The sequence below is a fragment of the Rhinolophus sinicus genome, linkage group LG06 (genome assembly GCF_036562045.2).
Source record: "Rhinolophus sinicus isolate RSC01 linkage group LG06, ASM3656204v1, whole genome shotgun sequence".
Lineage (NCBI taxonomy): Eukaryota > Metazoa > Chordata > Mammalia > Chiroptera > Rhinolophidae > Rhinolophus > Rhinolophus sinicus.
In genome coordinates, this window is record NC_133756.1 from 103769999 (window position 1) to 103794553 (window position 24555).

General features: G+C 35.4%; 1 protein-coding gene across 2 annotated transcripts in view; it reads right to left on the reverse strand.

Moving 5' to 3' along the window:
- Nucleotides 1-24555, reverse strand: part of DEUP1 (deuterosome assembly protein 1) — a 68972-nt gene that overhangs the window by 10902 nt on the left and 33515 nt on the right. For both annotated transcript variants that reach the window (XM_019737507.2, XM_019737506.2), the window contains 4 exons: nucleotides 17098-17243; nucleotides 14587-14692; nucleotides 8219-8416; nucleotides 6596-6682 (listed from right to left, as the gene is read on the reverse strand). In XM_019737507.2, coding sequence (XP_019593066.2) covers nucleotides 6596-6682; nucleotides 8219-8416; nucleotides 14587-14692; nucleotides 17098-17243 — 537 coding nt within the window. The remainder of the gene's footprint in view (nucleotides 1-6595; nucleotides 6683-8218; nucleotides 8417-14586; nucleotides 14693-17097; nucleotides 17244-24555) is intronic.

Here is a 24555-nt window from a genome sequence, read left to right on the forward strand (position 1 = left end):
TAAGCCTTTAGTATGTCTCAGCATTTGCTCAGCTGAGATATACCAGAGCAGATAAAAGAGTAATCTATAGTGTGCTATAAAAGAGAAAGGATGGTTGATTCTAAAATCAGAGCTGACTTGTGATACATATAAAGGAGGAAGAAGAGTCTTATAAAAATTTTTCCCTACATGAGGAAAAGACATGGTTGAAAAAGGTCATGGAAAAGAGTCAAAATTTTACTCCTAAAAAGATATCTACTAATCAAAATATATAATTCCTGATGGTTTGCTGCTCAATTACAATTTTATTCAAGCTTTTTCCTATAAAATTAGATTTTACCTGTGAATTTTTGACCAAGTGTTGAAGTAATTAAGAATGATAGTAATGATTAAAAAAAAATCCCACAATTTTCTAAATATACCATAATTAAGTCAGTGTTGCGAGCATGACCTGGAAGAATTACACAGCTAATGTAGTTACATAATTTATATTTAAAAACATATTCCATTTTCCTTGACAACAATATTTTTTTGGCTCTCTCTTTTCAAGTTTTTTTTAAAAATACTTTTCTAGCAACTTCAGGAGTATATCCTCTACTATATGGTTATTGAAAATAGACATCGATTAAATTCTACCTCTATTTCTGATAGGTTATTTTATAGGTCCATTATCTCAATTTTCTTCAAAACTTTAGGGTTCCATTGTTTTAATCCATTTCTTTATTCTTGAAATGGCAAAACCTCCTGGTGCCTGTTTACTGGGACACACTAGCATGAAGCCAGTTGAATTAATGAAATGTCTGAATAACAGTATTTTATATTTGCACTTCTTTTAAATTCATTTATACTCAACAATTATAGGTAGGCCAACAAAGTATTTCTACAGAAGGACTGGCTTTAATCATGTTTTATGGTTAGTAGGCTGTTTTCAGTATGTAAAGGAATATTTTAGATACTTGAGAGGGTACTAATTTATTATGCTATTATTTAGCAAACTTTATGGATAGTGAAAGGCAAATTAGTCTTTAAAATTACCATAAATTCTGAGCTCTGATTAAATCTGATTTTATGACACCTTCCTTAAATGAAAGAAAATTAATAAATACAATTACAGTTCTAAGTAAATATGGAATCACAAAAACTATGATAAACTTGATTCTTTGTTAGCTCCCAGGAGCAAAATAAAGCTAAATCCCTCACTTTTCTCCATGCAGTCAAGTTTTTGCACAAATCCAAGGAAAACATCTTTTTCAGAGCTAAGAACCTCTTACTAGTTCTGTTACTATTCTAAGAATCTCAGTGAGACCTGAGGAAAACTAACATACCAGGTGGTTATTCCCATCAGCACATTCTCCAGAGGAAAATGGGAGCTGCCATAGCCCCAAGCACGCACTGGGTAATGACTGAGTGTAGGGCTGCTATTCCTGCCACTGGTGGGTGCCTTTAAAAATTTTCTTTCCCTCCATATAAATTAGCAGGGAACTTCACTGTCAAGCAGAAAAGTTCTCAAAACTCTAGTTATTTAGAAATGACCTACCTTAAGATCAGTATTACTTGTCTAGAAAGGAAAAAAATAGTTATTTTAATACTATCCAAATACCACGTATTTTAGAAGACCTGAAAATAACGATGTAAACATTTTGTTTCTTTTTGCCTGAGGTGGAATTTCAGCACCAATTATTTAATTATATATTTACTTACTGATTCCAATTATTTCAGAAAGAATTAACTATCTAATTATCTAACTATGTAATTAATTTAACACATAACAAATGAGTTTTCTTCAGGAACTCTTTAAATTGAATGCTAAATAACGAGTCTACTAAAAATTAAAAAAAAAATAAAAGAAGACAATTCAAAACTTAGTGCTGAATTTTTGTAACTAACAGTACTAAAGAAAGTCAAAGAAAGGAGAAATAAATGGGGCCTACAGTAGATGGAGACGAATTCATGGAGGAGATAAAAGCTAATCTAGATGAACACATCTAAAAGCCAACACTTTTAAATACTAATAAAATAAATAATCCCCCCATGTGCCAGACTTAAAAAGAGAGAAATAGGCAGCTAAGTTATACAAATTTAGGAATAAGAAAGGAACATAAACACAAAATATAGAAGAAATGAATACAATGGTAGGATATTACTACCTTTGATAAGGAAACAAATTGAAATGGATAAATGAGATAATAGATTGTGAACTCTAAACAAAGGAAAATATACAAATCTCATTTATACATAGAGATCTTAATTTCTAAATAAAATATCACAAAGAATCCAGTAAATATATCAACAATATTAGATAACTGTTACAAGTTGAATTTTGTCTCCCTGCCGCCCCAAAAGATATGTTGAAGTCCTAACCTCTAGTACCTCAAAATGTGACCTTATTTGGAAACAGGATCTTTACAGAGGTAATCAAGTAAAAATGATGTCATTGGGGTAAGTCCCAATCCAATATGACAGGTGTTCTATTAAAAAAGGAAAATTTGGACACAGAGACAGACACATGCGGAGGGAAGATGATATGACAGAACGGGAAGAAGACAACCATATGAAGATAGAGAGATACAGGGAGAGTGCCATGTGAAGACAGAAGACGAATGATGCCCCTTATAAGCCAAGGATTGCCAAAGATTTCTGGCGAACCACTGGAAGCTATAGAGAGGAAAGGAAGAATCCTCCCTTACAAGTTTCAGAAGGAGCATGGTCTTACTGACACTTTGATTTAGAACTTCTAGCTTCCAGAACTGTCCATTAAGTTTTTGTTGTTCGAAGCCACTCAGTTTGTGGTACTTGATTATGGCAACCTTAGCTCCTGAATAACATGACCAAGAAGGTTTATTCCAGGAATTCAGAGGTGGGTCAATATTAGGAAATCTGCCAAATACAGTCTATTACATCTCAACAAATTAATAAACAAAAACCACATGATGTCATATACACTGAAAAGGCATTTAATAAAATCCAGCAGCAAATCTTAACTCTAAATAAATTAGGGATAGAAAGATATACTAAAGACCATAAATCAAGAACAAATATTATCCTAAACAGGATTTAAAACAAATTAGGGATAGAAAGATATAATAAAGACCATAAATCAAGAACAAATATTATCCTAAAACTCTTTAAAACAATTTCATCTAAAATCAGGAATTAGACGAATTTGTCAGCAATCATTATTATTTAACATTGTCTTGGAGGTTTTAGCAAATACGGTATGACAAACATAAATGATATGAACAGTAGAAAAGAAGAGATACAACTGTCTTTGTTGATACTGTTGTATATCTCAAAACAACAAGAACCTCTAGTAAAATGCCTACTAGAATTAAAAATAATTTGGCTTTTTTTCTACCAGGGGTGCCAAAAAAATGTATACAAGTGGACACTTTGGTCAATGTTGCTCAAGCAATAGTTTGCCGGAATCAGAAGTGTCTGGACGCTGATGGTAACCACTTTGAGCACCTCTTGTAATTGCAGAAGTCAAACTTGTATTCATCTTTTGTTATTGGTATATCTTGAATATTACATTTTTAATAGTTTTTTCCTTTCTTAAAATGTATATACAGTTTTTTGGCACCCTCTGTATATTAGCAATAAGTTCTTACATATAGATAAAGAAAAACTATACACTTACAACAGTGACAAGAATTATAAAATACTTGAGAATAAATTTAAAAAGAAAGGCATAGAATCTATACAAAGAAAATTGTAAGATCTTATTAAAAAGCATAAAATAACACATGAAGAAATGGAAAGCCATGTCATATTTTTGGATGGGAAAATATATTATCATAGAAATACCAATTCTTTCAAAATTAATATATAAACTTAATTCAATTCCAAATAGAATCCAACAGGAAATTACCAGGAGAAACTGGATATATTGAGCTTCACATTCAAATAAAAATTTAAATTGAGTTCCTGTTTTCTATCACATGCAAAATTACGATTGAAGGAATTAAAGACTTAGAAGAAAAACATGAAAATCTTCGAAGAAGCTCTGAAAACTATATATATTGTCTAGAAGTTAGAAGAACCTTGTTATTCAAGGAAGGAAATTCAGGAGCTATAAACAAAAAGATATACATGTTTGACAAAAGTTTAAAACTCTTTGTATGGCAAAAGGTATCGTAAATAAAATCACAAGCAGCAAATTCAGAAAAGTGCTGTTATAAATTGACAAGAAAAAGACAGCTCAACAGAAGAATGAGCAGAGACTATAACTAATTCATAATACATTGCCAAATAAATATACAAAAAATGCTCACTGTAGTCAGGGAAATGCAAATTAAAGTACTACTGAGAAATCACTTTACACCCATCGGACTGACAAAAATTTAAAAGCAATGACATGTATTGCTAATAAGCATGAAAGAAAAAGGTAGAAATATGATTTGACAGCAAATGTTTTAAAATTAAAACATACACATCCTTTGAATCAGCAATTCCATTCTTAGGAAGTTATTCCAAAATACATATATTAAGATATACTTTACAGTATTGTTTATTTATGTAAAAGTCTAGAAACAGAGTTGAATTAATTATGAATAAATTAATTCTGAAAAATAGTTGAATAAATTTTGATACAGTCACATCATGGGATATTATTAATCCATTATATGGAATGAAACAGACCTAAACCAGCTGACTTGTAAGGATCTGCAAAGGATATTGTTGCGTGAACAAGAACAGGAGAAGTGTGTGTAATGTAATCTAAATTTTAAAAAAAGTTAAAACCCCTAAATAGGTATATGACTACATACACATATGTGTACGTATGTTTATATGTATATGTATATATATTCATACATATATGAATTCATAGATATGAAAAAGTACAAACTGATACATACTGAATAGTTAACATGTGTTATCTGGTAGATAGGGTATGAGGGGGCATAGAGAAATGGAGGAAAGGAGAAGGGGAGAAGCAAGAAAAGAAGTGACTACTAAAATCATGAATATGTAAGTTATGATTAAATTTATTAAAAATTATATATATTTTACATACATATGTAGTTTTTCCTAAGAAATTAGGAAAAATAAAGATGTTTTTCTATCTCCTTGTAGAAATGTCCATGATATATAGTCAAAGGCAGTTTAGAAGTATATAAATACTTCTAAAGTATATAAATAAAGTATATAGTATGCATTTATTTCTGTAAAAGAACACTCAGCTCATCCCCTGTATATGTATGCACGAACAAAGGAAAAGTTGTAGGATGCTACACACTAGTGTGTTAGTGCTGGATTCTCTGGAGTCCAAAGCAAGCCTGGAGTCCAAAGTAGGGTTACTTAGTTTCTTCTTTACACATCTTATGTGTTTTATTTCTTGAAAAAACAAACACAAATAAATGAATAAAGCCAAATGCCTTCAAGACTCAAAGTGAAGCAGGGTCAGTGGGGGCTGTGATGACACAGAATACACACCTAAAAACATTCAGATAGACTTTTAAAAAAATAACATAAAACCATTTTGTGAGAGAAAAAAAGGATATTCATGGGGGCAGGATCCAATTTAACTTTCTGTGTGTCCAGTGTTTGGAAATCAAAGTCCTAGATGTCAGCCAGATTTTATGTAACAGACAGGAAAACCATGTATACTTTACTATTTATCCATCTGTAGTACTCCAGTCATAGGACATAACCAGGCCCAAAGAAGAAGGCAGAATTCTTCCAGAATGCTTTTACTCTTAGATGCTAGAATGTGGACTCTCATGGGAACAAGCACATCCTATTGCAGAAATACATATCATGGCTTAAGAAGGGACCATCGGGAATGCCGAAACCAACCTCCTTATTTACTTCACAGCTGAGGAAACTGAGGCCAGATTAAGCAATTACCATATTCTTATCCTCTCCATTTCCTGAACGGTGAAAAATTATTTTATTTCAGAATTTTCTCTCAGAGCAAATAAACAGTAAACAAGTAACAATGGTATTTCATTAGTTCAATAAATAAATGTTCTCATATTTACACATTAAAAACCAACCCTCAAATGTTACATTTAACAGTTGAAAGGCATCGAGCCCATTTATGTTGCCTTATATAAACCTGTGGAGACACTGGTTTGTTAAAACCACAAGGTCAATCCTCAGCCATTCATTTATTTATCAATCTTTTTATTCAGCCAACATTCACTGAATATTTACTATACCCCTGATGCTGTGAGGTGCTGGTGATACAAACATTAATAAGACATGGCCCCTGTTCACCATCCGGTGAGGAAGTAAGACGCTACAAAACAAGTCAGATTAAAATACAAACCGAGTATGGATGGAACAATTCACTCTGGAGTTTCAGCGGCGGCTTCATGAAGGGAAAGGTTGACACGTGAGTCAGGCCACGTAATAAGTAAGATTTCAGAGGCAACAGCAAGAGCAAAACAAGGAAGCAGCATGTGTGAGGAACTGATCAGAACTGAGCCCAATACAAGACAAGAACATGGGAGAAAACCAGAAATTCAAATGTTTAACCTGAAGATAAAAGTAAGTTCTATCCATGTGCAAGATAATTTGCCACCCGGTAGGAAGTGCTCAGTAAAGAACATCTGGGTAAATTCTGACCAACTAAGTAATCTGTTCAATTTACTGAATTATTTCAGCATATTACCATGTACCGTGCGGGGTCTAAATCTCCCATCATTCCTTTTAGATGTGTGTTTTCAGTTCTGACAGCTTTGTATCTCATATCTGAGACCTGAAAGGAGATTAGTAATAGATAAAAGTGAATGTAAAATTCATAATAAAAGCTCACAATTCTATTATAATTAAATTTATTTGGTTAATTAAAGATTTTCTAAGTGTAGTGAAGGGAAATACTTCTTAGGCATGACTATCATTAATCAGGTAGTCTCATTTAGTTCTCCTGTTTTTGGTAGGCCACACTTTTCTGATCAGTGCTAAACTAAAAACAGATACAATAATGATTCATTTACTTTTTTCTATCCAATTCCTAAATTCCTTTTCTCACTTCTATTTTCTATTGTATGCTAATTATCACCAGAAAAATCACAATTTTGAAAACATGTTTGAATAACTGTCCATTAAATTTCTTCACTACTTAGTTAATATTTTACAATATGCAAATATTACTTTCGTGTTTAATTTTGTTCTTTCTGTTATTTCTGCCAAATTTCCTTTTTTTTTTGGTGATTCCTTCGTTTCGTCTCCTAATTTATTTTTCCCCCTGATTTCTTGTACTTGACAGTACTCTGACATAGTATCTGCCCTTTTATTTATCTAGGCTCATTTTTATATAAACGCTTCCCTTAAAAAGACTTACTTTTGTAAATTACTAAATATATTCTCCTTGACAAAAATCTGAAAATATATAAGAATATAAAGGTGAAAATAAAAATTCATAATCCAACTACCCCAGATCGCTGTTAACATGTGTAAAATATCCTTTCCTGTACAGATACAAGCAATGCTACTATCCCATCTATGCTATTTTCTTGTGTATTGCACAAATTAACCACAGTTTAAGGCATATAATTGGGCAAAGGCTGATCCTTTTCTTGTGTTTCTAATAAACAGGATTTAAATAGCCATGTTATTTCTGAAGGTGACCCTCAAATGCTTAGAAAGTTATTGAATAGTGCTCTCAAATCCTCTAGATTTGGGGTTTCAATTTGATGATGAATAAAGGATAAGGGAATTTCAAAATAAATAGGAAGGGAGGGACGGAGGGAGCGAGCAAGCGAGGGAAGGAGGGCTTACAAGGGACTTGCAGTGTTTTAACAGTAGAATGTTATAATTGCTGCTTTGAACCATGCTGTGCATTGAGTCAATGTTCAGTAAATGTTTCAACATCTGTTTTTTTAAAACCCTAAAATAAATATATAAAATGGGGAAGGGAGGTATCCAGGAAAGACTAGAATAGAGGTGTTTTAAACAGACAAAAATGTTAATAAAAGGGAGGAATTCAAATTCAGGAGGAAACCTTTGACTAGAGCATACTGTGGGAGGTGAGCAAACTATGGGTCACAAGAATATGTTAAGATGAGATTGAATGAGATCATTTTGCACTGTCACTTATTTCCCTGGTTCTTTTTTGATGACACTTTGCATTTTCCTATAAAGGTTTTGTGTGACTCCACAAAGCGTTTCTGTGATGCTAGTCTCAGAAGTAACACCAAGAAATGCAATGCTCTTATGAGTTGATGATGAAGGCTACTGTCTGCACGGAGCAGGAGAGTGACCGCGACAGGTGCTGTCCTGCTCGCTGGCATACCTGTTGTTTTGCTAACATTTTTTCTTTTATTTCTAACTCCATTTTTAACTGTCTCTCCAGAAAGGCAGCTTTCTTCATGATAGTTGCTATAGTGATCTCCTTCTGATGAAGCTCCTCTGTTAGGTCAGAGATTTCATTCCTCATTCTTTCCTGCTCAGAGCTATGGTGCTCTTCTTCCTGATAGAGCTGGCTTCTTATCTGTAGCGGATATATTCCAGACAACGTTAACAAATCCTTTTATTTAGAAAAGCCGCTTAAAGCTTTTATTGGCCACGTTCAGTCCTCCTAGCCTATCTTAAAACGTTGGCAGGCCCCACTTTACCCTCTCTTTCTTATCAATTCTAAATTAAAACCAGATACATATAATAATGATTCATTTACTTTTTCGATCCAATTTCAAATTTTCATTTCTTCTGTTTTTTCTTGTATGCAAATCATCACCTACTACTGATGCTACTTTAATAGCTACTTTAACAGGGAGGTGGAGAATGTATTATCAAGCATTTCCCCTGGGCTTTACTGAAATAAAATTGGTATACAAGAAAACTGCACGTAATTAATGTACACAATTTTGTGAGTTCAGACATACACTCGTGTTACTATCACCACAATCAAGGTAATAATTGTATCCATTACCTCCAAAAGTTCCTGTGTCCCTTGGTCATTTAAAGATTGTTTTTGGTAGTAAGAATATTTAACATGAGATCTACCCTCTTAAGGAAGGTATTTTTAGGTGCACAATACCTTACTGTTACCTGTAAGGTATTGTGCACCAGTTTCTGGAACTTACTCATCTCGTACAAGTGAACCTTATACCCATTGGACAACCACTCCGGAGTGTGTGGTGGAAGAGTATTTGGCCTAAAACTCAAAGGCTGATGGACCAAGCATTTTTGGGGGGAGAAAAAAAAATTGGCTTAGAGAGGTTAGGTGACTTGCTCAAAGTCATAAAGTTATTAACTGGCAGAGCTAGAACTAGGACATAGGACTCTTGGCTTTAAATTCAGTGATTATTTTGGACTAAATTGTGCTGTATTTTTTGTGACTAAACACCATATTTTTTCAGAGTCATGTTATATGTGTAATAAATTTCAAACTTACTGTGTCCATGAAAACGTATCACCGCCTTTCTGTAAGCCTGTGGAGTCTCATATTCTGCACCTTAGCCAAGCCTTCCACGTCAGAAGCCTCGGGATCACCTTGGCTCCTCCCCGCCCTCATCTCCCCAAATCCAGTCAGGCTGCAAATTCTGTCTCTTCTGTTTCAGTCTCTTAAATCTTGCACCTACTCTCCATTCCTACCACTACTGTCTTAGTCCAGCCTTTTATACACCATCTTTCTAGAAATCATTCACTGTCTCTAATTCTTAGGCTTTGAGATAAAGTACACAATCACTGATCTCAAAACACTCACAGTCCACTGGAGGAAACAGGAAAAGGAATAGTTACAACACAGCATAGCAACTGATGTCAGTGGTGTGTAGTGGGGGTGGTATGTAGTGGAGGGGTACTTAACCCAGCCTGGGGCTGTCAGGATAGTATTCTCAGAGGACGGGCCATCAGACTGGATATTGAAGGACAAATGGAAGCCAGATGGAAGACAGAGATGGAGAAAGGCTCCCACGCAAGGAATGCAGCCACGGCACAGGGATGAATGCACACTCAGTGAACCAAAAGGAGTTTCGAGCAGCTGGGACTGGAGTGTTGTAAGAAATAAGTCTGGAGAGTTAGACAGAGGCCACCAACAAAACAATTTATATGAATTTACCCCAGGGCATTTACTTTCAAAATTGACTTTTTGTTTTTTCATTTTATATTTAAACATTTCAGAATATATCTCTAACAGACTAAGGGCATGCTCATTCTCTCTCTCTCTCTCTCTCTCTCTCTCTCTCTCTCTCTCTCTCTTTCTCTCTCTTTTAACATCTCTCTCTTTTTTTAACGTAGCCAGAATACCACAAAATGTCTTAAAAATATTAATGCCTCAATATCACTGAATACCCAGGCAGTACTCAAATTTAAAATTGTATCAGACATATAATGAATATTTTTTAAGTTTGTTTATTTGAACTGAGATCTAAATATGAGCCACACATTACAACTTGATCTTATCTTTTTAAGCCTCTCTTTTTCATATGTGATTGTGTGTGTTCTAATACTTTACATACATCATCTCATTTAATCTCCACATACCTCTTTATTTTGCAGATTAGAAAATGAAGGTACATAACTGCTCACAGTCACATTCCTGGTGACAGGCCATCTGATTCTAGAGCCTTACACACTGTGCTATGTAACCGCTATGAGCAGAGCCCTAGAAGGTGGTTTACACATTGGAAAAAGCTAGAGTGGGATGACCTAACATGGAAAGTATGCATTTTCCAGCAGACAAATGTGATCCATCCTCAGGCATCATACACCAACCCCTCATCTGATTCTATTCTTATTACTAACACTTTCAGAATTCCAGAGTTGGACATGACCTTAGAAATCACACGGTCTAACCGCATAATTTAACAAATAGAAAGGAAAAATCAAGACTCACAAGACAGGGAACTGACTGAGCCTAAGTTATTCAGCTCCTCAGAGCTAAAAATGAGATTAGGCAAGTGGAGTACAAATATCCTCACCCTGAGGACAATATTACAAGTTTCCTTTCATCTCCAATCTTCTTTCTAGAATTTTGTTTTCTTACAATTTATTTGATGAAACTACTGGGTTTTCCTCTAATTGGTTCCAGTTTGGATTCTGCTTGTATCCTTGAGGTGTAGTTTACATGTTAAAATGTAAAAAAATGAATATGCTATTGTGAAAATGGAGTATTTTTATTATTTTCACAACATTTAGTTATTAAAACAACATGCTATACTGCAAAGCTTTCTAAATGAGATTAATTTACCTAGCTCTAAATGACTTTTGGCTTTATTAAAAATGTCAATTTTATCACAAATAAATGACTAAAAATAATTTTATGTTGAAAAAAGAAGATTCATAATACATGGCTCTTGTTGGTTTTACTACAAGAGAATGAAAATGGTCTCCACAAACACTTCCTGGAAGCTACAGCTATTTATGCACAATTCATTTGTTACCTTTTCTGCACTGCAATGCATTATGTAGAGGTCTCTAAGAGCCTATAAAGAGATTTGTGCCTTGTATTCTCTCCTTCAATATCAAAACTGCAAAATCAGTACATTCCTTATATTACTCAAAGTTTTATTACTCTATCTAAATCTATGAGCTTAAAAATAGTGTAACTATATTTTAGGTGGCTTTAATCATCATTTTATGATAATACATTCACTGGAGACAGTAGAGAGTTAAAGTTGTATTTTTAAATATCAATAAAATCAGCTTCATGGGATTATATGAAAAATATAAGGAAAATGATAATTAATTCATAACATCTTTTCAACATTTAATAGTTACCTGACAGTCAACTCTTTGGGAAACAGGATTTGCCTTTCACATTATTGTATTTCCTACAGAAATAAGCAGAATAGCTGTAGTCCTACTAGATGCTTAACAAATGTTTGTTCAGTTTACACAAACAACAGCTGAATTTAGGACCCTAGGCAATTATGGGAGAACTTAGTCTTAAATATTAATTAATTCCTTCTCTAAATATTTATTTTCACTTGTGTGTCAGGTACTGTGGTGGACACTAGATGCTAATTGGAAGTCATGCCTAGGCTTTTCCTACTGATATCGGCAAGCCCCCTCACTATAGAGATTTTAAGTTTCCTTTTCATTTGGATCTCTGGTCTTTTTGAAAGCTTTCTCTTCTTTCTTTGATGATTCTGCTTCCTCTACACTTATTATGCAGACCAATTTCAATGCTTCACCCCAGTGCTGACCCTGTGACTTGGGAGAGTTTTTGCATCCAGTCCTGGCTCCAACTTAAATCTACATAACATATGCAACAGGGGGAAATGATATGGGCCAAGTGAATAGCTCTCCCTCCCCCCCAGTAAAAAACTTTAAGTTTTTCCTAGAGAAATTTTAAATTCCCTTTTTCTTAAATTTTCTTTTCCCCACTTTCTTATCTCCTACCCCCTGCTTTAAATAATTACCCTAAAACTTGTGATTTATATTTGATGATTGTAATCATTGAAGCCTAATGTTCTTTCCAACCCATTCTGGGCCCAGCTCCTGGACACCTGACACCACCTGAGTGACCAGTTGAATGGCCACAGGCTCCATAAGAGCTGACAGACTTTCCATCACGTAGCCACCCTGCATCAATAGCTTTGAGTACTGCTCTTTAAGAAATTTATTAATTAAAATCTATTTTTCCTCATTCAGGGGCTTTGGGGACACAGATGATCCCCCAGCAAGATTACCAGTCCCAAAGAAGTCAACACGGTCTTCCAGGTGGATCTCGAGACCCCTTCCTCTCACCTAAGATCAGACAGGGCAAGAGTTCCATGAATCCCCCAATAGGTAGGGACAGCTCTACACCCCTGCCCAGCCGGAAGCAGATGTAGAAGAAAAGACATCCTGTTCCTCAATTTCCCGTAGAGATTTTATGGGGATCACATCTCTCAAGGGGAAAACAAGGCAGGCAGTTAGAGACAGACATTGGGTTTCTGCATTCCTGCACATCCAATGCAACCCACAGGCTGCGACTGCCCAGAAGACCTCCCCTCTCTACAAAACTTACCCTTTTCATTGTAATTATCTACCCCTATGAGGAACAAATGGGTACAAAATACCCAACTAGATTAAACCAGTCACTCAGACCTGAGCAGTAAAGGCACAAGGACCCTCATTTCACCTGGGCCTCATTATACCATCATTATAATATCATACATAAGCCCGCAAGTTCATTATAACAGATTGAATTCTGGGAAGGAACATGCACAATCTGGAAAAATGAGGTAATAGCCTGTTTTCCATCACAGGTGTCAATCAAGTGGCCCAGAAAGGAACAGCCCCTTCTAGAGAACAAAAAGGATAAAAACTCCAAGTCCTTGCCGGTCAGCACCTTTGAGTCTCGAGCCTTCCCTTTGCTGGGGGCCTGCTCCAAACCCTTTGGAGAGTATTTTCTCTCCTAATAATGCCACCTTTGGGCCTTTGGGCTTTTTGAGCCTTGCTTTTTGCTCGGGGGCCCACTCCAAATCCTTTGGAGTGTACTTTTTCTTCTAAGAAGCTGCTCTTTCACTACCTCGGTATCTCGTTCAATTCTTTGCTCGAGACCCCAAGAACCTGGACACCGCGCCGAAGAGGGCCCTTCCTCTGGCCTCCAGAGCAGCTAAGATTCCCAGTTTTGCTCGAAGGCCAGGGTTCAAGCCCTGGTCTGGGAATCTAGCCCGGACTCTGCCCAGGTTCGATCCCCGGTGTGAGAGGCTAGCCTGGACATCCCTCTGAGAAGGGCTCACTCTCCGCTAACACTACTTTTAACAATTTTTAGATTATAGAGCATTGGATATTCTGTGTGATCCTCCAACCTAAAGACCAGAGGAGTGGGTAGTAGCCATGATAAACTCATGGAAAAAAAAGCCACTCCTGGATTTTACTAGAGGGAGAAGAGTATATTTTTTGTAGGAGAGTTGAGAACTACAGGGTCTTCAAGAATAATGCCCAGGTCTTATTCATTCTAATATTCTGAGCTCCTGGCATAGTACCTGACACATGTGCTGTGGTCAGTGACAAAATGAGGGTATAACCAAGAACAATAGCAGCTAACTTTTGCTAGGTGCTGCCTCTGAGCTAGATAGGCCCTGTTCTAAGCACATTGCATGCCTTATTTTATGGATTTTAACTTAAGGGAAGAGTATGAATTCTGGCGCCAGATTGCCGGGATTCAAATCTGGCATCTACCACTTATTAGCTGTGTCATATTGGAGAAAATTACCTACCTTTGTAAGATGGCTGTGAGGAATAAATGAATTAGGATCTGTGAAGCCCTTAAAACAGCTCCCGGCACAGAGAAAGTGCTATTTAAGTAGCAGCTATTATTAGATCATTTAATCCTCATCACAACCTTATGAGGTAGGTTATTATCCCATCCCCATCCTAGAAATGAAGACCCTGAGCAACTTGAATAAGCAACTTCCCTGTGTTTATGCGCCTAACTTGGTTGAGCACCCAATTCTGTGCTCTCTCACTTGTTGCTGTAAGCTACCTCTCAGGAGGCACAGGCCCTCCACGATTCACGGGCAACCTCCTAGTGACAGAGTGATGACCTAAGATTCGTGTTTATAGCATCACACAGAAGAATGTCAGTCTTAGCAACTTGGTAGATTATTATCTTAGGAGAAAATATAGAAGGAAAAAGAAAGGAGTGAGAAGGACGATTCCCCACCACCCTTTGTATTTAAAGACGTCAGATCTGCCTGGAAGAAACGAGCTCATTATTTTCCATACCTTACTCAGTTCTTTTTCTTGATTTGGTTGATCTGGGGTTACTGAAAACAGCTCTTTCCTTTTCTTTTCTGATTCATTAATAGAAAGTGAATAAGATGATTCATGTCTACAAATTTAAATGAGTAAAAATGGAGTTTAAACTGGATAAATTTTAGTATTATATTGTTAATTTAAACTATTGTAGGTTGCAAAGATAGATTATTCATTTGTTGGAAACATTTCTAGTTACAGAAATTGCAAGTTCTAACACATTCAGATACCATAAATATTTACATATTTAACTAAGTGTAAATGTTTTTAGCTGGGGGGGGGTACAAAAGGTAGCAATTAGTATGGAATTTCAATTATACATTAAAATTTAGCAGAGTACTGGGTTTGCATATGTAGATAAGATTTTTGGATAAGAAAAAAAAGACTGTTTCCTGTAACAAAATAGCTTGGGAACCCATTAAAAAAGGAAATACACCTGACTTGCTTCTATATCATGGAAAGGAACTATGTCAGGGGAAATCTGAGGGGAGCAACCACTTCATAAAAGTGTACCAAAATGATTGAATCTGACAGTCTACCCAGAGAGAGCTCAACTACATCTATTCTTTGGCTGTTCAATTTATAAAATGGAATTGCAACCACATATGGATACCAGAGAGTAAAAGCAGGAAAAACTAGTATAAAAAGTACAATTTCCACAGGAAGTTTGGAGAAGTTTAAGCAGCTAATGTGCATTTCCACATCAAGGAAGTTGGTAAAATAAAAATCATTAAAACAAAAATAAAGGTAACCAGGCAAAGAAAACAGAATGCTGTTTATTGCTTGACTAATCTGTTAGAGTCCAGTGTTGGAGTTATTTTTAATAACTGTCAGAACATTACAGCCCAAGGTGCTTTGACAACCCAAATAAGGAAAAGGCTAACAAAATCTTAGCATTATTGGGAAAGGTTCTGATAAGGAATAAAAACATAACAATGCTACTACTATTAAACTGTTCTTCGTCTACGCTCTGTAGTCTGGGCTGCTTCACCTTAATACAATTATAAAGAAAAAACAAAGTCCGAATAAAAGAAACCAAAATAACACAAAGGATAGAACCACATTTATATGAAAAATAGGATTAGAAACTTTCAATGGGAAAGGTGAAGGCAGAGAAGACTATGCCCAAAGTCTAACATACAATAGAAATTGAAAAGTTAAATATCTTTTCATCAAATCTTAGAATATAGAACTGAGCCAATATACTCCAAATGAGAAAGATGTAGTTTGGAGACCAAAATAAATACCAACTTAAATACAAGCTGGCAACCAGGCACAGAAAGAGTTGTCTTGGCTAAATATGTGAATAACTGCAAGATTTTAAATCATATATTGAAGGAAAGTTATTTGGAATTCAGCATTGGCCTTGTGAGATAGCTCCATAGAAAGTTCCTACAATGCTCTTCACAAAACTGGAATGAGACATAATGGAATGGTGTGCTCTCCTAGGAAATTTATGTTTTTAGGCATATACATTCTTTGTGCGAAGACGTTTCTCATCAACTCACAACACTGGAACAGTGCCTTGCACATAATATAATTCTGATAGATTTATTAATGATCGGTGATGATGATATATGGCTTGTATCCAGAGCACTCAATAATGTTGACTGGCTAATAGGTATTCTACCATGATTGCTGAGACATACAATAGGTCATTTTTAAGACTCTTAATTTGCCATTTGTTGTAAAGGGTAGACCTCAAGGAAATGCTAGCAAGTCCCATAACTTTGAAGAAATAATTATTACCTTTAAAACAGTGTAATCACTTTTCAATAAACATTCTTCACCATTTGGCTATTCAATTTTTAAAATCCTATCATTAGTCTAACATTGACCTTCAGATTTGAAAAGGATTCAGGTTCAAATGAAAATTAGAACATCAGTGAATGGTTAGAAGAGTCACACTGTCTATTCATAAGCATAAACACTTAATAATCCTCAGCAGTCCATTTCCTTTGTGGTTATGGAGTATGCAATATCTATCTGATTTTAAAAGAGGAATAAAATATATATTCTAACAAAACCCTTCATGGAACTCACAAGGTGGTGAGAGTGGAGGCCAAAATAAATACCATATTTATAGGTGAAAAAGTTAATAACAGGTTTACAAGCAATCAAAATAAAAACATTGCAAAAATATGGAATAAATCTTATTTATATTTATATATGTATAATTAAATATTGGCTCTATAGTATTGTTTTACAATGTCCTGAAGAATAAAAGTTTTAAGACAATTTCTGACTCAGTATGACACATAAGTATCCACAAAATCCAGAACATGATACAATTTTCTAGTTAAGACATTAATTTTGAAGATAAATAATCACTAATTTTATTTTTATATCTGATATTATCTAATAATTAACATGCTAATACAAAACAAATAGGCTTAATTCTAGTTTCAAGTATAAAACTTAATAAAGTCAAATATGATGTTTTGAACAGTTTCTCTCAGGCTGCAAATATAAAGAATATACCTTTTTTTATTTTCTTGAACATTTTGGCACTCTCCTGTTTTTAATAATTCCCTGTGCAACTGCAATCGTTCCATTTCTATAATTCTCAAGAGATCATCACGTGACTGTAACTCACTTTTTACCTCTGAGAGTCCTGCTTCCATGACCTAAATAAAAACATCAAAAATTTTCAATGATCACATTTGGATAATATGATGTATAATACATTTAGAAATATTTAATATCTATGAACTAGCCTAATTTCAAATGAACTGATATTTAGTCCTTTGCTGGCTCTGTCTCACAGAATTTCATCCCTTCATTTATTCAACACATATTTTCTGAGTTCTTATTATGTGCTCAGCCCTAAGGATACAGACGCAGAATCTGTCCTCAGTGTGCTGACAGTTTGGTGATAAAGACAAAGAAAAAACAAATAATCATGTAAATATGGTCACGCTGTACGTCAATTTGAAAAAGGGAAACATAAAAGTATAAATAAAATATCAATGCATAAAATTTGGATTAATGCAAATAGTTCCCAATTTAAGCAATAGCCAAGAAAAAATCTATTATCAACGCTGGCCAACAAAATAAATTAGAAATCGTGGTTCCATCATTGCCCAATAATAGCCCTACTTTAACTGGGAACTAGCAACACCAGCAATCCTGTGAGTCCAGTGTTTTATTTTGTTAGCAGGAGAGACTTGAGCAAGTTTAAACCAGGTGGGAAGGATCCGGTTAGGAGAAAGAAGGGGTAATAGTAATGGTGACAGGTTCCTGAAAGGTGGGTGGAACTATTGCCTAAAGCAGAGTCCCTCCTCTACTGTGATAGGAAAGAAGGAAGATGGAATGTGGACAAGTATACACATTGGGGCATAGGGAGATAAAAGGCAATGTCAGGTGGTGACAATAGAAGAAGTGGAGGTGGGAGTGATTTTTGAGAGTGAAGAAGGTTTGAAATGACCTGCAATGGGAGGGGGAGAGTTAGCCAATTAGACCAGCACAGTAGGATTCCTGCCAGTATTGAGTACTCATTTGAGGTTTGTGACCATGACCTGTTGAGTGATTTTCTCCAGCTGTACTTGGCTGTTTTCTGGGAGAGAGGAATGACAGTCCTGTATCATCAGGTCTCTTCTACTCAATTATACAGGGAAACTAATATTTATTAAGTGAGCCTGACCCAGGTTATTAAATCCATTGCCATTTTTATAGGTGAGGAAGTTGAGGGCCAGACTTGATCCAAAGTTACACAGTTCTTAAGAGGTAGATTTTGGAATAGAAATCCAGATCTTTAGCCTACTAGTCCAGTTATAATAGAGTATTCAAGATGCAAAATAATTTGTTTCACGCAAAGTAAGTAAAACAGACCTGCAGCTTGTTGATAAAGACAGAGTGAGAAGCTCTGAGGACGGGAGGTTCCTCTGCTGATATAGGCTGTATAAAATACTATGGATATTTTTTTTTAAAAATAATTTGTTCAATAATTCTTAATATATTGCCAAAAAAATGTATACAAGTGGACACTTTGGTCAACGTTGCTCAAGCAGTAGTTCACTGTAATCATAAGTGTCTGGACGCTGATGGTAACCACTTTGAGCATCTCTTGTAACTACAGAAGTCAAACGTGACTTGTATCATCTTTTGTTATCAGTATATATTAACTATTACAATTTTAATAGTTTTTTTCCTTTTTAAAAATGTGTATACATTGTTTTGGCACCCTCTGCATATTCAATAACAGATTTATTCAAATATAATCCACATACTATAAAATTCACTCCTTTAAAGTATATAATTCAGTTCATTTTAGTATATTCACAAATTTGTGCAAGTATCATGATCTAATTCCAGAATATTTTCATCACAAAATAAACCCAATACCCATTAGTAGTCACTCCCTATTTTCACTCCCCCCAGCCCCAGCAACCATTAATCTATGTTCTGTTTTTGTGGAATTGCCTGTTCTGGACATTTCATACACATGGAATCATTCAATATGTGGCCTTTTGTGACTGGCTTCTTTCACTTAACATATGCTTTCAAGGTTCATCCATGTTGTAACATGTATCAGTACTTTATTTTTTTTATTGATGAATAATGTTGAATTGTATGGATATACCTCATTTTATTTACTTATTCATAAGTTGATGGACATTTGGGTTTTTTTCTTTTTGGCTATTATGAATAATACTGCTCTGAAAATTAATCTCTAAGTTTATATGTGGATATATGTTTTCTTATTAATTCTTATCTCAAACTTCACAAAGCCTAGTGATATAATTGTGCAGACACCATAGAACCTGTGAGTTCCCAGACAAACTTTTTTTTTTAACCAAAGCCTTAAATATACATTATTTTCCAGGAGACCTAGAGACCTAGGTTCAGTGAAGAACCGAGGTAGATGCAATATTTTGGTCCCAGAAGTTCTGGACTTGGAAATAAGTATAAGAATATGTTCAAATAGGTGATTGAATAGACTTGTTTGAATAAAGATTTGTTTGGATCAAGTTCCTGTTTAAAACAGTGCGGATTTTTAAGCTAAAGTTAAAATTTCAAAATAAACAAAAGAAATGTGAAACAATAGATTGGCAAGTAGAAAGACAAATTAACTTGATGTAAATGTCATCCATTACTTTGCCCCGTTGAAGAAAGCACTAGCTGGGCTCCTTTCCTTGCTTTGCAAATTTGCCACCAGGGAGCAATCGTGAAAGTAGAAAAGTGGGCCCATTTTCACTTGGGTGTGGGTGGGGGTGGAGCACAAAAGGGCTCTAACTCGAGGCCAGTGAAGTGTAGTAATGTCACCACGGCCTACAGTTAACTGAAATGCTATAAAATATAGTAATAATAATGGAATCTATTTCTTCACTGTCATTAGAAAATAATATCTACCGTGTTTCCCCGAAAATAAGACCGGGTCTTATATTAATTTTTGCTCCAAAAGACGCATTAGGACTTACGGTCAGGGGATGCAATCCTGAAAAATCATGCTAGGGCTTATTTTCTGGTTAGGTCTTATTTTTGGGGAAACACGGTATGAGAGTGACATGAAGATATCATTAAAGAAATAAAAGCTTATTTGTGATGTATTAATAGCAATACAAGTAGGAGAATTTATGTTAAAACTGAAATTTCATAATATAAATCAATAGTAATGATACATTTTTCTAGTATAAATATGCAAAAGTTTTAATTATAATTGACAGCAGTATGTAAATTGACTGTAAAAGTACAAGAGGCTTTGTTGATATTGACAAATTGAGAGTTGTTTTATGACGTATGCAATATCCCTTTGAATTCAATGTTAAATTAATAATATTGAACTGACCCAAGAATTTGTGAATTTATTTAACTTAGATGTTTAAAATTGTCATGCTTTTGCATAACAATCAAATTAATTATTTCTCAATGTGGATGCAAATATTCAGGAAAATGATTCTTTGGTATTTGTTTCAGCTCTTGGAACACTTTCAAGTTTGTTTGGAACAACTTAGATATGTAAATCTACTTTTTTTTTAACTAAATGTTATGACATCAAGTACAGATGAGGTATTCCAGTGCATACTTAGCATTCAAATTGAGATATAGTATAAGTAAAATACACATAAGATTTTGAAGTCTCAGTATGAAAAGAAATGTAAAATATCTTAATTTTTTACATTGATTATATGTTGAAATGATAATACTTTAGATATATGTTGTGTTGAGTAAAATCTATGATTATTATATATTAATTTCACCTATTTTTTATTCTTCTAATGTGGCTACTAGAAAAATTTGAATTATATTTGTGATTTGCATTATATTTTCATGGGACAGTGTTGCTCTAGTACCTTAATGACATATTAACAAGCAAACAAAAAATGGTCAAGGTTTATGGGCACAGATATTAGAAAAAATGTGGTATAATTTATTTTTGTCATTAACCTCCAGTGGGAAATATCACACATTTTAAAAATGTTAATGTAGTGTGGCATAGTACATAAATATATGCAATGGAATTAATATGTATACTGACACATTTCAAGGTCGTAGAGAAACAAGTGAGAAGATATGATTCATGTGAAAATTCAGATGCATATCCCATTAAAGTGTGTTGTAAACTGAAGAGAATTTGATATATAATAAGTGACAGTAATTTAAATTGAAATGGTTGTCTTTTTAAATTCCTGTGCAAGGGGTGGCACACTGTCATATAGCAGTTTTGCAAAAAGAGAAGAGAAACTTCTTTCTAAATACATGCACTGGTTACAGTGATTATTTACCTCTAATTATTCTCATTTGGCAAAATAGAAATTTTGTAAAACAAGATTAAGGCCCATCTGTTTAGTTAAAAATTTGCCTAACGTTTGAGAGAAGCCATGATTTTTAACTTTCAAATCAGCTACCATATAGCTAATAATTGATATAGTTGCATTTAGTATTTATTCTAAAGCAAAAGAATGAACCATACGTAAAATATGGAAATAAACCAGAGAAAAATCTAAATGAAAGCATTATTTTTAGCATTTTCCCCCTAAATGCATTAAAAATAATTAGTGTTTTTCTGGGAGTAGAAATCTTATCTTGAATATTTGAACTACATTATTTCTCAAAAATCTTTTCATCAGAGTTATAACATATTTGTGTGTGTGTGTGTGTGTGTTTGTGTGAAACATACTCTAGAATAATTTATTTTTATTTTTTAACACATATGATTCTTTTGTAAAATATAAAATGGAGGTTCTTAGTTTAAATTTAATACTATTCCTAGAGCCAAGGATAATAAATATTTTTTAAATGAACAAAAATTTGTAAAAATTACTTTGGTAAACTTTCTCATAGAAATTGGTGGATAATAAATAAATAACAGCCACATTAAAATTTATGATTAACTATGGAAAATATCACAGTATAGAGTTAGAGAATGGCTGGTGAAGAATATGAGAAAAATAATATTTCAAAATTTAAAGCATTGTTTCTTAACCTCAGTACTATGTACATTTGGTCTGGATAATTCTTTGTTGTGGGGGTTGTCTTGTGCATTGCAGGATGTTTAACAGCATCCCTAGACTCTACCCCCTAGATGTCATTAACGCTGCTTCCCCCTGTTGTGACAACCAAAACTATATCCAACCATTGCCAAGTGTTACCTGGGGAGCAAAATCACCCCAGTAGAGAACCACTGATTTAAAGGAAAGTCATAACCATTAGACAATTAATACTGTTATTTTATAACCTTTAGTATAAATATCAATAAGAATATTTCACAATTATATTGACTTCTATGAATAGCTGGGTTTTTACTTTGTTATTAAATATTCAGGAACATGAATAAATTATTAAGTACATTAATCTATGTATACATAAGGAAAAGTCAAAGTGAGTAACATGGACTTTCCTTAGCCCAGACAACCCACAGAACCTTCTCAGGAGTACTTGTAAGCCCCTGGAAGTTTGTAGAATCTTGGGTTGAGGGGTGAGTCACATCCTGTTGCTCCGGGTCAGGAGGGTAAGTCAATTAAATGATATTGCTAAAGGACAGGGTGGCCTTGGCCATCCCATGGTTTGAGTACTCCAACTTCCTGCTACACGCCCAGACTCTCAGGTTGTACTTTCTTGTCAGTAGGAGCGTGTCAGTGTGATAAGTGTGAGAAACACAGGCTTCAGACATTTACTTGAAGAGAGGATAGAGATTGTAATCTGAACTGGGAATGTTAATTTATTAATGTTAATCAATTGACAAGCTTCCTTTATTTGCAGTATTCTTTCTTTTCACAAGATTCTCCAACTTACTTCCCGGAGAAGTATAAAAGATAAAGTTCTGAGAAGGAGAGAGGTGGGGTTGGTCAAGGAAAGCATTATAGAGAAAGTGTTACTGCTCAGAGAGGGCAACAGAGGTTCGTTCTAGAATATGGGGTAAGAGTAGTGATTTCTATTCTACAAGTGAGCCAAGAACCAAAAGCTGAACCTCAGCCTATAAAAGGGGGTGTTCTTCGATGCTGCAACACCACCAAACAGAGTTCTTGGAGGGGAGATTAAGAGGAACTGATGTTAGAGAAGAAGGCGAACCTCACTGAAGGGTAGAACCAGACCTCATAACCGGACTCATTAATGAAATATGTTTCTGGCAACCTAAAGATTTCTAGGGACCAGAGCCAAAAAGGCCTCTAGAAAGGTCACAGAGAACTCACTCCTCAGTCTGTGCAAGATAACCTGAAATTCAGGGCAGAATATTCAGGAAGTGCCCAGGAAAATAGTTGTACTGATTGATTGTGATCCTGGTGCAGACTGCAGCGGTACAAAGACAGCTGCATAATGTAAGTTTGTCTTTACATTGGGACCGGAGATTTGACCAGGTGTCCCACACCACAGGAGGTGGACGGGAGGCAGTCCCTGAGAGGGAGAGAATCCCGTCAGACCCAGCAGTCATGCAAACCCAGCTCCAATAGACTGGGTTGGCTGACTGGCAAGCTAAACACTAGGAACCACTAGAGCAGAAGAGTACAACCTCTAGAGCAGAAGAGTAAGACTGATTTCATTTATATTATAGCAAAGCCAGGGAAAAACCATCATCAATACTGTGGGGACAGAGCCCCAAAGAGCAATTTCCAGGCTCTCGGCCTCATATGGAGGGGTGCTGGCTCGGGTGGTAGATGGCCGTCAGCTGTGGCTGGTTGGCCGTCAGCTGTAGCCATTGAGCCATTGGCCACTAATATAACTGCTGTGGCTACAGAGGAGAGCCGAGGAGAGTGGAGGAGAGTCGTCGGTCGGTTGGCAGAAAAGCGGACAGCAGGTCGCACATCCAGTGAACCCAGCCTCCAGTGAGACCATAGTGGTATGACTCCCCTACCTATGGCTCCGTGGGTGTTCCTTTTCGGCCTCACCATATCCTGCGTTCTTGTGTGGGAGGCGGGAGCAGAGAACCTGGAGGCGGCCCCGCACGACAAATACCTTTTCTATTTCTAGAAAATTTATGGCTTTCTCAGTGTTTAGTATTTGTGGTTTAGCGTGGTTTGTCTGTCTACATCTGTATTCTAATTTGTATTAGAATGACAAAGCTGGAATTTGGGATGGGGGAGATGTACTTCTCTTAGAAATACGATGGACTAGGAAAAGCTGGAAGTCTTGTGTTCTGTCCCCTTGCAAACTTGGGGAAAGGGGAACACAGAAGAGTAGATGCTGGCAGAGAAAGAAATGAAAGGACTAGTCCCATATGGAATCCCTTATATAATGTAGCAGGATGAGGGATTGAAGAGTTGGCCCCAAATTAAGAAAGGACCCTGGGAGTTAAAGTGGCACATCCTGAGGTGGAATAACTTAGAGAAGTAAGTGGAAGTCCGCTCAGATAGTGACCTGAAAAAGTATACCTAGCATAGGGAGGGAATAATTGCGACTAAGAAATGGGCCAACTGACAGAAATTGGTGGAAAGAGGTTAACAGTGATAAATCACTGTTATTTGTATCTAACCCCCACGCTTCTCATTGAGGTTATTCGAT